This window comes from Scyliorhinus canicula, chromosome 20, assembly GCF_902713615.1.
Source record: "Scyliorhinus canicula chromosome 20, sScyCan1.1, whole genome shotgun sequence".
NCBI lineage: Eukaryota > Metazoa > Chordata > Chondrichthyes > Carcharhiniformes > Scyliorhinidae > Scyliorhinus > Scyliorhinus canicula.
This window is the reverse complement of record NC_052165.1, coordinates 45,388,005-45,400,418: the sequence shown is the minus strand read 5'-3', so window position 1 is coordinate 45,400,418 and position 12,414 is coordinate 45,388,005. Positions and strand designations below refer to the sequence as shown.

The window sequence follows — 12,414 nt, the reverse complement described above, 5'->3', positions numbered from 1 at the left end:
GAGTATTAACTCTTGTTAATATGTTGGAATATTAGGGCAGCACGGTGCGTAGTGGTTAGCACTGCTGCCTCACAGCACCAAGGTCCCAGGTTCAATCCTGGCCCTGGGTCACTGTCCCTGTGGAATTTGCACATTCTCCTCGTGTTTGCGTGGGCTTTACCGCACAACCCAAAGAAAAGGACGAGTGTTGTCCTAGGGTTAAAGTGCTAAATTGGGGGAAGGCTAACTACAACCAGATTAGGCAGGATTTGGAGGCTGTTGTTTTGGAGAGGCTGTTTGAGGGTAAATCCACATTTGGCATGTGGGAGTCTTTTAAGGAGCAGTTGATGGGAGTGCAGGTCAGGCATGTGCTGGTGAAAAGGAAGGACAGGAAAAGCAGGATTCGGGAACAGATGACGCACTTGAGGGATACAAGGAAAGTGGAAGAGAGCTCAAGCGGGGAGTTAGGAGGACAAAAAGGGGTCACAAAATGTCCTTTGCAGACAGGATTAATGAGAATCCCAAGGCATTTTATATGTATATTGGGAACAAGAGGGTAGCTAGAGATCTTTCTCAAGGACAATGGAGGGAAATTATGTGTAGAACTAGAGGAAGTAGGAGAGGTCCTTAATGAGTACTTTGCATCGATATTTACAAAGGCGATGGACACGTTGATTGGTGATATTTCAGATGGATGCGTAAACACTTTAGAACAGATCATTATTACAAGGCGTGTTTAAAAGCATTAAGGTAGACAAATAACCCAGGGTCAGATGGCATTTTTCACAGATTACTGAGGGAGACAAAAGATTAAATCGCTGGGCCTCTTAACAGAAATCTTTGTGTCCTCGTTGACCACAGGTGACATCCCAGAGAATTGGAGGATAGCCAATGTTTTGAAGGGTTGCATAGATAATCCGGGTAATTATAGGCCAGTGAGCTTGACGTCAGTGACAGTGCGATTGTTGGAAAAGATTCTCAGAGATAGGATCTATGCACATTTGGAAGTGAATGGCCTTATTAGCGACAGACAGCATGGCTTTGTACGAGGGAGGTCATGTCTCACTAATTTAATTGAATTTATTGAGGTGACGACAAAAATGATTGACGAGGGAAGGGCTGTGGATATTGTCTACATGGATTTTAGTAAAGCATTTGATAAGGTCCCTCATGGCAGGCTGGTGCAAAAGATTAAATCACATGGGGTCAGGGTGGATTCAGAACTGGCTTGGCCATAGAAGACAAGAGGGTGGCAGTGGAGGGGTGTTTTTCCCGAATGGAGGTCTGTAACTAGTGGTGTTCCACAGGGATCAGTACTGGGACCTCTGCTCATTGTAATATATATATATATATAAATGATTTGGAAGAAAACGTAGCCGGTCTGATTAGCAAGCTTGCGGAAGATACTAAGATTGCAGGAGTTGTGGATAGTTATGAAGATTGTCAGAGAATACAACAGCATATAGATAGGCTGCAAAATTGGACAGAGAAATGGCAGATGGAATTTAACCCGGACAAATTAGAGGTGATGCATTGTGGTAGATCCAATTCAGGTGGGAGCTTTTAAATTAACAGCAGAAACATCAGGCGCGAGACACAGATCTAGGCGTGCAGATCTACAGATCCTTAAAAGTGGCAGCACAGGTGGAAATGGTGGTAAAGAAAGCATATGGCATGCTTGCCTTATATCGAGTATAAAATCTCGAAACTTATGTTAGTTATATAGAATGCTGGTGAGGAGACATTTGGAATACTGTGTCCAATTCTGGTCACTGCACTACCAGAAGGACGTGGAAGCTTTGGAGAGAGTACAGAAAAGGTTTACCAGGATGTTGCCTGGAATGGAGGGTATTAGCTGTGAGGAGAGATTGAATAAACTGGGATTGTTCTCCCTAGCGAGACGGAGGATGAGGGGCAACCGGATAGAAGTTTATAAAATTATTTGGGGTATAGATAGGGTAAACTGTTGGAGGCTTTTTCCCAGGGCGGAAATGAAAATTGCAAGAGCCACAAGTTCAAGAGGAGGGAAGGAAAGGTTCAATGGAGAACACGTGATCGGCGCAGGCTTGGAGGGCTGAAGGGCCTGTTCCTGTGCTGTATTGTTCTTTGTTCTTTCTGTGCAGAATAGGTGGATTGGCCACGCCAAATTGCCCTTTAATTGGAAAAAATGAATTGGGTACTCTAAACTTATTTTTTTTTAAAAATATATTGGAATATTGGAAACATCTTTTTCTGATTACATGGTTTCCTTATGGGTCTCCCCTCAAGCACAGCTGCAGTTTGCCACCAAACAGCTTCTCATTCAGATGAGGATGACATTGACACCGAGTGCTTTGCATGGCCAATGGGGTCAAGGGGATCAGGAATGTGCCTGTGTGAGGGCAGCGCAGTGGTTAGCATTGCTGCATCACGGCACCGAGGTCCCAGGTTCAATCATGGCTCTGGTCACTGTCCGTGTGAAATTTGCACATTCGCCCCATGTCTGCGAGGGTTTCGCTCCCACAACCAAAGATGTGCATGGTAGGTGGATTGGTCATGCTAAATTATCCCCTAATTGGAAAAATGAACTTGGTACAATTTAGAGAATTTTAGGAAAAACAGGAAGGGAGAAAAAAACTGGACTAAATTTAGGTGTTTCAGGAGAGTGTCTTACAAAGCTCTGTTATCACAGGATTAACACATGATTGAAAACAGAAAATAAATACATTTAGGCAAGACACGAAAGCCTAAGTTTATGCGAGCCTGTTCGTCAAGACAAGTCACAATCTGTTATCTCTCGTGAAAAAACATAAAAGATCCCATAGCATTATTTGAGGAGTTCTCATCTTGGTCTATATCTTTCCCTCGATAAACAAGACTGAAAACAGATTATCTGGCCATTACATTGCCATTTGTGGGATCTTGCTGTGTGCACATTTGCCACGTTTTCTACATTACAACAGTAACTGCAATTCAAAAAGTATACCATCAGCTGCAAAGTATTTTGAAACATGCTGAAGCCATGAAAGGCACTTTCTTCTACTAAATGTGTTCCTATATTTCAAAGATAAATTGATATGCCCGTACTGCTACCTAAATGCAACATTTAAATGCTGAGAAGCCGATTCATGACGTTACTGAAATTCTAGTCAATGTGGCATAACAGTTGACTGCATTTTTGCCCATCCTCTGAGGTGATGGAGGGCTGACTTTCTGACAATTGATTTTACAACCAAGTGGTTTGTTGGTCACTTCAGAGGATATTTGGAGTCCATTAGTATCATGGAACTGGAATAGTCTGTTTGTCAGGCTACATAGGGGTGATAGGTGCCCTTCCCTGGCAACTTGCACACCATTGTTATTTCAATCTGATCTTGCAATCATTTAACCATCTGCTTCTCTTTACACTTGTGACTCAAAACAATATTTAAAAACTGGTACGCCAAACAAATAAAATGTAGCTGGAAACAAACCACTTTGTTGATCGTCTCCATATCACAGAAGCTTTCGACCAGGATTCGGCAGGTTTCCTCTTTACCCCAGTGTGCTGCAGCGTGAAGTGGGGTCCAGCCATCATAATCTTTAATATTTACATCATAACCTGCCTGGAGTAGAAGTCTGTGGATTTTAAAAAAGTAAACTTTTGGGAAAAAGTCAACTAAGAAAAGGAACACCCCATAAATGTCATCTTAGTGAGTTACAGTAAGTAGCTTTCTGGATCTCTCATGTACACTTTAAAAAGTTAAATTGAGTTAGTTGTCCAAGAACCCAGGGAAAAGGTTTTGATTCAGCTGCACTATATTAATCACTTCTCAGTCATATGTACTTCAAGACAAGCTCAAGGTTTGTGTATACAAGACAAGAACATGTTAACAGAGTAGAACACCCCTATTACCAGGCTCACTCAACCAACTCCCCACTAGTGGGTGTAATTTACGGCCATCTTCACTTTACGGATTTCAACTCAACGTTCCAATTTCCTACTACCACTTCTCAACATTTTAACTGCCATTAGTCACCAACGATAGTTTCTAAAACAGTGAATGAGCAATTATGTTGCATGCTCCTCTTGATAGCATGCAAGCATCACAAAGTGTCCCACCTCCATCAAATGGCTACAGGGCATGAACCAGTCATTTTAGCCACAGTAATTATAATTTTGAAACACAAGGCACTCTGGTGCATTGTGTAATAGAAAAGGAACCAATTTCCTCATTTCATTCCTTTATTAATTTTTAAGTACAAAGTATTGGAGTAATTTTAAGTACGTACTTTAAAACCTCTGTGTAGCCTTTAGCTGCAGCTACATGAAGAGCTGTTCCCCCAGATTTGGGATGCCTATTGTCATTTATTTGTCCACTATTTAACCACTGCCTGGCATCGCGGAGCATGATTCGTTCTTCTTCTTTCCGAGCTGCTTCTATATCCACTCCTAAACAAAGAAAGCCAGTTAAAAAAGCAAGTCAGCAACCAGGTTATCCTCACACCTAACCAATGCTGAGCATGCATCATTACATTTACAAAACTTGGCATACCCAAGAGTCAAAGGATATTGTATTTTATAATATATTTATATATAATATATATATGCTTCAGCACAGAAAACAAATCCATATGCAGCAATGAAACGACACAAAAAACATGGCCACCTAAAATGTGGATTGCAACATGATATCTATATGAGGCTACTGCTCGACAGAACACACTGCATTAACAACTTCAAAATTAAGGCTTTGTGAATATAAATTGAATTACATCCGATTAGAAATTATTGATATTGCTTGCGCAGTTGTCATCGTGTAATAAATAACATCCAATTTTCATGTTTATATTCCCCTTAGGCTCATGACATAAGGAACAAAGGAAGGAACAAAATTTCATTTGAGTATCTTTCAGGGTTTGGTCACGTAGAAGAGTAACAATTGGCATATAGCAACAAGAAAGAGACCGGGTAATATGTTTTCATAACTTTAAGGAATCAATATTGGATCGAACACCAAAGAGCACCACGAGATCTCTCAAGTCCATTACATCCTCTTTGTCATCTCTTCCATAATATCCCCTATTTCTGCCTATGGTGTTGAGTCACTTATCCATTATTTTTCTACATCCAGCCTCTTATTAGCTTACTATTTTCCAGTCTCCATAACGTAGAATTTATTCAACACTATGCTTTCATTATTCCATGTCATACCAAGTCCTGTTCTTTGATTACTTAAGAGCCTACTAACCTAACACTTCAAATTTTACTTCTCATTCTAACATTCAAATCCCTCCTGGCATTGCCCTGTTTATTTTCTTTCCTCTAGAACTCTGCAGTTCTCCAAACCTAGCCACTTGCACATGTGCAATTTCCTTCACTATCTTCAGCCATCTGGGCTCAAGTCTCTGAGATTTCCTCCTTGAGCCTCAAGCTCTCTCCCTTCTTTCAAGTGTTGCTCCTCTAAACAAGCATTTGGTCACCTCCCCTCATATTTCACTCTTCAGCCAGTGTCAATTTTGTCTCATAACACATGTGGGGTCTATAACAGAAGTGCAAGTTGTTGGTGCTGTCAGGGGGAAAATGGATCTGTTGATTTTCCTGATGCAGATAAATCTACAGTCACACGGGATGAGAGGTGAGGTGACAAGATGGATACAGAACTGGCTCAGTCACAGAAGGCAGAGGGTAGCAGTAGAAGGGTTTTTTTCTGAATGAAAGGTTGTGACGAGTGGTGCTCCACAGGATACTGTTGATGGGACCGCTGTGTTTGTAGTATACATAAATGATTTGGAGGAAAATGTAGCTGGTCTGATTTGTACGTTCGCGGATGACACCAAGGTTGGTGCAGTGGCAGATAGTGTTGAGGATTGACAGAGGATACTGCAGGACATAGATAGGTTGGAGACATGGGCAGATAAATGGCAAATGGAGTTTAATCTGGACAAATGTGAGGTAATACATTTTGGTAGGTCTAACTTAGAGCGAAATATGACGTAAATGGTAAAAATCTTAGGAATATAGAAAGTCAGATAGATCTGGGCAAGTTTGAAAGTGGACGAGGTAGTCAAGAAAGCATATGGAATGCTTAGCTTCATTAGCAGGGCATCAAGTATAAAAACTGGCAAGTCATGCTACAGTTGCATAGAACCTTGCTACTGGACTTGGAATATTGCGTACAATTCTGGTCATCACATTATCAGAAGGATGTGGAGGCTTTGGAGAGGGTACAGAGGAGATTTACCAGGATGTTGCCTGGTCTGGAGAGTGTCAGCTATTTCGAGAGGCTGAATAGACTCAGACTGTTTTCATTAGAAAGACGGAGATTGAGGGGAACCTGATAGAGGTCTACAAGATTATGAGGAGCATGGATAGAGCGGATGGGCAGGTACACTTTCCCAGGGTGGAGGGGTCAGTCACTAGGGGGCATAGGTTTAAGGTCCGTAGGGTAAAGTTTAGAAGAGATGTACGAGGCATGTTTTTTCTTTACACAAGAGGGTGGTGAGTGCCTGAAACCCATTGCCAGGGGAGTTTGTGGAAGCAGATAAAATTAAAATCGCTTATTGTCACAAGTAAGCTTCAAATTAAGTCACTGTTAAAGCCCCTAGTCGCCACATTCCGGCGCCTGTTCGGGGAGGCTGGTACGGGAATTGAACCGTGCTGCTGGCCTGCCTTGGTCTGCTTTAAAAGACAGCGATTTAGCCCAGTGCGCGTTCAAAGAAAATTTTAATGGGGTTGTGCACTTAACACAAATTGCCCACGCATTCCACAAAAAAATTAGAGGGAACATTGCCACGTTAAACGTTTGAGCCCAATTTGAAAACAGGGCTGTTTGTTCTTCTCATATACTGATGGCATATATACTGGAGACATACAAACTCATCTCATTCACCAAATAAAAATCCTAGAGAAATTCTTTTAAGAATATAATATGAAACAATAGCGTCAACAATAGAATTATAAATGCAAGCCCACCCAAGAGATGGGACATCCTAGCTCTCCTTCCAATTTAAGGGTGAACAGCAATGCAGGATTGTAATCTTCTGAAGCAATACACAATATTATATGTTTAGCTCAGTTGGCGAGACAGCTGGTTTTGTGATGCAGAGCGAGACAAGCAGCGGTGGTTCAATCCCCGTACCGGCTGAGATTATTCATGAAGACCCGTCTTCTCAATCTTGTCCCTTGACCGAGGTCTGGTGGTTGTCAGGTTAAATCACCACCAGTCAGCTCTCACCCTCAAAGGGGAAAGCCGCCTATGGTCATCTGGGACTATCGCGACTTTAAAACACAACAATGAACAGAGAACTAGTTAAAAGCAAATGTCTGTGGATGCTGGAATCTGAAACAAAACAGAAAATATTGGACAATCTCAGCAGGTCTGATAGCACCTGTGGAGAAGGGAGCTACCATTTTGAATCTAAATGACTCTTTGTCAAAGCTAGAGAGAACTGGAAATAGGGTCAGATTTATACTGTTGTGGGGGTTTAGAGAACTAGGTATGGCAGCTGAAAGATGGGGTTCAAAAGTTCAATACTAACAGTTCAAGAGAGTGGGCATATGCATGGCAGATGCAGTGTAATGTGGACAAAAGGGAGGTTAGTTTGCACTCTGGCAGCAAAAATAGGAAGGCAGATATTTAAATGGATGTAAATTGAGAGAGGGGGATATTCAATGAGACTTTGGTGTTCTTGTGCATCAGTCGCTGAAAGTAAGTGGGCAGGTACAGCAGGCAATAAAGAAGGCAAATAGGTTAGCCTTCGCTGAACGTAAGTGGACTGGTACAGCAGCCAGTAAAGAAGGCAAATGGGAGGTTGAAATGAAAAATGAAAATCCCTTATTGTCACGAGTAGGCTTCAATGAAGTTACTGTGAAAAGCCCCTAGTCGCCACATTCCGGCGCCTGTCCGGGGAGGCTGGTACGGGAATCGAACCGTGCTGCTGGCCTGCTTGGTCTGCTTTAAAAGCCAGCGATTTAGCCTTGTGAGCTAAACCAGCCCCTAGCACCTGTGGAGAAGGTTAGCCTTCATAGCAAGAGGATTAGACTATAGGAATAGGGATGTTTCACTGCAATTGTCAAGGGCATTGGTGAAACCACACCTGGAGTAGTGTTTGCAGTTTTGGTGTCCTCATCTGCTGTGGAGGAAGTGCAGCAAATGTTTACCAGGCTGATTCCTGGGATGGCGGGACTGTCACATGAAGAGAGACTAAATCGGTTAGGATTATATTCATTGGAATTTAAGAGTGAGGGGGAATATCATAGAAACTCATAATTGTAACAAAATTAGACAGGGTAGATTCAGAAAGAATGCGTTCCCGATGGTGGGACAGTCTAGAACCAGGGGTCATAGTTTAAGAATAAGAGGTAAAACATTTAGGACTGAGGTAAGGAGAAATTTCTTCACCCAGAGAGTGGTGAATCTGTGGAATTCAGTACCGCAGAAAGTATTTGAGGCCAAAACGTTGTGTAATTTTAAAGGAGGAATTAGATATTGCTCTTGGGGCTAAAGAAATCAAGGGATATATAGGGGAGAAGGCGGGATCAGGGTACTGAACTTGATGATCAGCCATGATCGTACTGAATGGTGGAGCAGGCTCAAAGGGCCTAATGGCCTCCTCCTGCTTCTATTTTCTATGCATGTTTCTATGTAACTTTCCCTTCTCCATTAGAGGACTGCCTGACCTCCAACATCCGCCTGCACTTACTTGGCCAAGATCAAGAACCTGGTGGGCCAAGTTCAAAGACTTAAATGTACATTGACCACTGTGAGAAGCATGAGATTAATAAATCAATGAAAGTTGAAATAGAAATTACTGTCTTCCAAAGAACTAGAGTCAGACCTCCCCAATAAAAGCTCATCACAGATCGAACATGCACACATTTTCAAAATTAGGCAAGGATAGTAACATTCAAAGCATTAAAACAGCCCAAAACCTAGATTCAGGATGGAGAAAAAGTTCCAAGGAACGCAACTGGTCATGAAAGATCAACTTCATTTCTTCTGGCACCATGTTTAAGGCAGTCATTCTTATCCAGCAGCAACTTGGATCAGTTGTAGCTCACTTTTTTTTTTAAATTTTCCAATTAAGGGGCAATTTAGCGTGGCCAATCCACCTAACCTGCACATCTTTGGGTTGTGGGGGCGAAACCCACACAGACACGGGGAGAACGTGCAAACTCCACACAGACAGTGACCCAGGGCCGGGATTCGAACCCGGGTTGTAGCTCACTCTTGAGTCAGTGTTAGGAATTCATGGCTCCAGAATTTTGAACACAATCCAGGTTGAGAGAACACTGAAGTGCTGATAAGAGAGTGTTACATTGTCAGAGGCACCATATTAATGATGAGATATTAAAATCAGACCATCTGTTTTGTGTAATAGATGTTGAGGATCAGTTGTATTATGCCACAAACTAAAATTCAGTCATGTCGCAACTTCTCATGTACTGAAACAGTCCATGCCTGTCTGAAGCAAGACCCATACAACATTCAGGTTCAGGCTGATAAGAGGCAAGCAATGTGCATGCCAGGTAAGTGGAAGGCAATAATTATCTCCAATAGAGAATGTAACTACTGTATCTCACTTCATGTTCAACAGTATTATCACGCATCACTCGCCCATCAACATCCTAGGTGTCATAATTGACCAAAAACTTAACTGAATCAGCCACATAAATACTGTGGCTGCAACAGCAAGTAACACATCCAATAACAACCAATGTCTCTCCAATACACTGAATATTCTCCAGTTGCACAGATGAACGCAGTTCCCACAACACTCAAGCAGCTCAATACCATCCATGATAAAGCAGTCCAACACATTCTCAACATTCCGGTTTTAAAAAAGCTGAGGAAAATAGATTCAGTGAAAGGCAGGTGCTAAATATTAAATATTTCCTACCCCCAAGGAGATATTTCTATAATTATTGGAACAGTTTATGTGCCAATACATTTATAGCACAGAACTGAGAAACCAAACTGCATTATAATGCCGTATTTTATATTCAATACATTATTAATTTTATTGTCCAGGATTTGTGATACAGTGAGATGAAAAAAGTACCTGCAGAGGGCGATGTAGTATGCTGTCGGGCTTGAACAGAAGAAAAGAAACTTTCCTTACAGCGGATTTTTTTGAATAGCAAAAATTTAAATGAGATTCAAGGGGGTAGTACAGTGGAACAGTGGTTAGCACTGCTGCCTCACAGTGCCAAGGACTCGGGTTCGATTCCGGCCCCAGGAAACTGTCCATGCGGAGTTTGCACATTCTCCCGTGTCTGCGTGGGTCTCACACCCACAACCCAAAGATGTGCAGAGTAGATGAATTGACCACGCTAAATTGCCCCTTAATTGGGAAAAAAGAATCGGGCACTTTAAATTTATAAAATAAAGATTCAAGAGAAATAAAGATTCCACTTACACATCAAATTTAAATTAGAATCTATTGAATAATGGGGCTCACCAGTCAGGGCAAAACTTTCAGTCTTGTCACAGCTCAAAAATATTCCAAGCGCGACAAATATGAAGTGTTTCTTTGGAATGCAATGTGTTGACAATCATTTTACCCCAGAAAGTTCACACAAACAATAATTGGACGAATGAGGTTTGTTAAGACAAAATCTACTACTAACAAGAACCCTGATGTTAAATGCAAGGGTACCCCAAAACACAGATGGGTAACTTGGAACACCAAGTCGTGTATATTTTCAATTTGGTATACAGAGAGAAAAATGTGAGAACCGGGAGAAATAGTCCAGGTGTTGTGTGAACAATTAATAAAGAATATTTATCAACTTAAAAAGAAAAAAAAGTCAAGGAGGGCTGTAATACACAACATTAAATTACACTGGTGTTGAAATACAGTATTACGTGAAGAGGTGGTTTCTACAGCAACTGTCTCTCAAAACTGGCAACCTCAGGACTGAGTCCATGCCAGATTTCTAATCTTGCTGGTTTTGGGTTCGGGTTGGGTGGGTGGGCGAACGAGCTGGGTTGGTTGGGATCAAAGGACATTCGGACCCTGGGAGCACAGGAAAAGACATCTTCATGCTTAAATCGGAGAGGGCTCTAGCACATTCCAGGAATTCAGTGTACATTTCAGTGTTGTACTCTAGGAATGCTGTCCGTTCGATCAAATGTTAAACCAAGATCTTGCTTGCCTATTTGTAACTCAGGTGGATGATAAAGATCTCCTATAGACCTCAAAAGGAATTAAATAAATCAACAGTGGCTAGGTCACCAGGAAACTCTCTTGGTGCCCTAACCATAAAGATTAACTGACCTTTCATCATACCATTTGTATGACTGTTAGCCTCTTTAACAGTCACTATGCTTCAGATCTGTTTACTTTGTGAACAACACAGTCTTTTCTAAACAGTAAAATGAGATGCTGTATAGATGCATTCTTTTCTCCAGCCATCCCCAGTAAAATCATAGGTTATATCACAGCATAAAGACAAACGGCAGACTGGAATGTGGCCAGCTACATTTACATCGTGAACAGAGCAAGAGAAGTTAGCTTATGAGTAGCCCACAATATTTGCAAAAATATATGCAGTGCTGGTTGGTGTATATGTTTGCTAATATTAGAAAATATCATATGACTTGCCAATAAAAAAAGGAAAGTAATGTTTACAGTCCAAAATGGGGGAAATTTATGTAATGTAGAGGAGGGACTTCAGGTTCACAAAACTGGCGATCTGAAAACTCACAAAACTGGCCATGCCCAAAAAAACAATTTTAAGCTGAATGTTAATCATCAAATGAGGAAACTAACTTACTGACTTGTTCGGCTAGGTGCTGCACTACACACAAACTGGTTATTGGCTTTGTGCGCCTGTCTTTTCCTGCGCCTGCAGTGGTCCGAATGACCTTTGATCCCACCCAACCCAGCTCGCTCGCTTGCCCACCCACCCACCCTGAACCCAAAACCAGCAAGCTTCCAAATCCGGACTCGGTCCCGGGGTTGGCAGTTATGAGAGACAGTATAGAAACAATTTCAAATTAATCCAGTAACAAATGGTAAGACAATATTGGGTTTAAAATATAAAATATTGGGTCTAGGAATATAAAAGTCAAGATGATACAGATTTTTTTTTTTAAATTTAGAGTACCCAATTCTTTTTTTTTCCCAATTAAGGGGTAATTTAGTGTGGCCAATTCACCTGGCCTGAACATCTTTTTGGGTTGTGGGGGTGAGACCCATGCAGACATGGAGAGAATGTGCAAACTCCATGCAGACTTGGAGAGAATGTGCAAACTCCACACGGACAGTGACCCAGGGCTGGGGTCGAACTCGGGTTCTTGGTGCCGTGAGGCAGCAGTGCTAACCACTGGGCCACCATGCTGCCCCGAGGTGATATACATCTATAATGAAAGCACAATTATATGCCAAGACAATAGGTAGGGAAGAGTACAGTCACCAAGATGCTGACCGTGGGGAAGACTTGACAAACTGATGCTGGTTTCATTAGGG

General features: G+C 41.8%; 1 protein-coding gene across 1 annotated transcript in view; it reads right to left on the bottom strand.

Annotated features, from left to right (window-relative positions):
- The window catches only part of LOC119955117 (protein phosphatase 1 regulatory subunit 12A-like), a 291,292-nt gene that overhangs the window by 143,402 nt on the left and 135,476 nt on the right, over positions 1-12,414 (bottom strand). Inside the window, 2 exon segments of the mRNA XM_038781005.1 lie at positions 3,432-3,576; positions 4,231-4,390. Coding sequence (XP_038636933.1) covers positions 3,432-3,576; positions 4,231-4,390 — 305 coding nt within the window.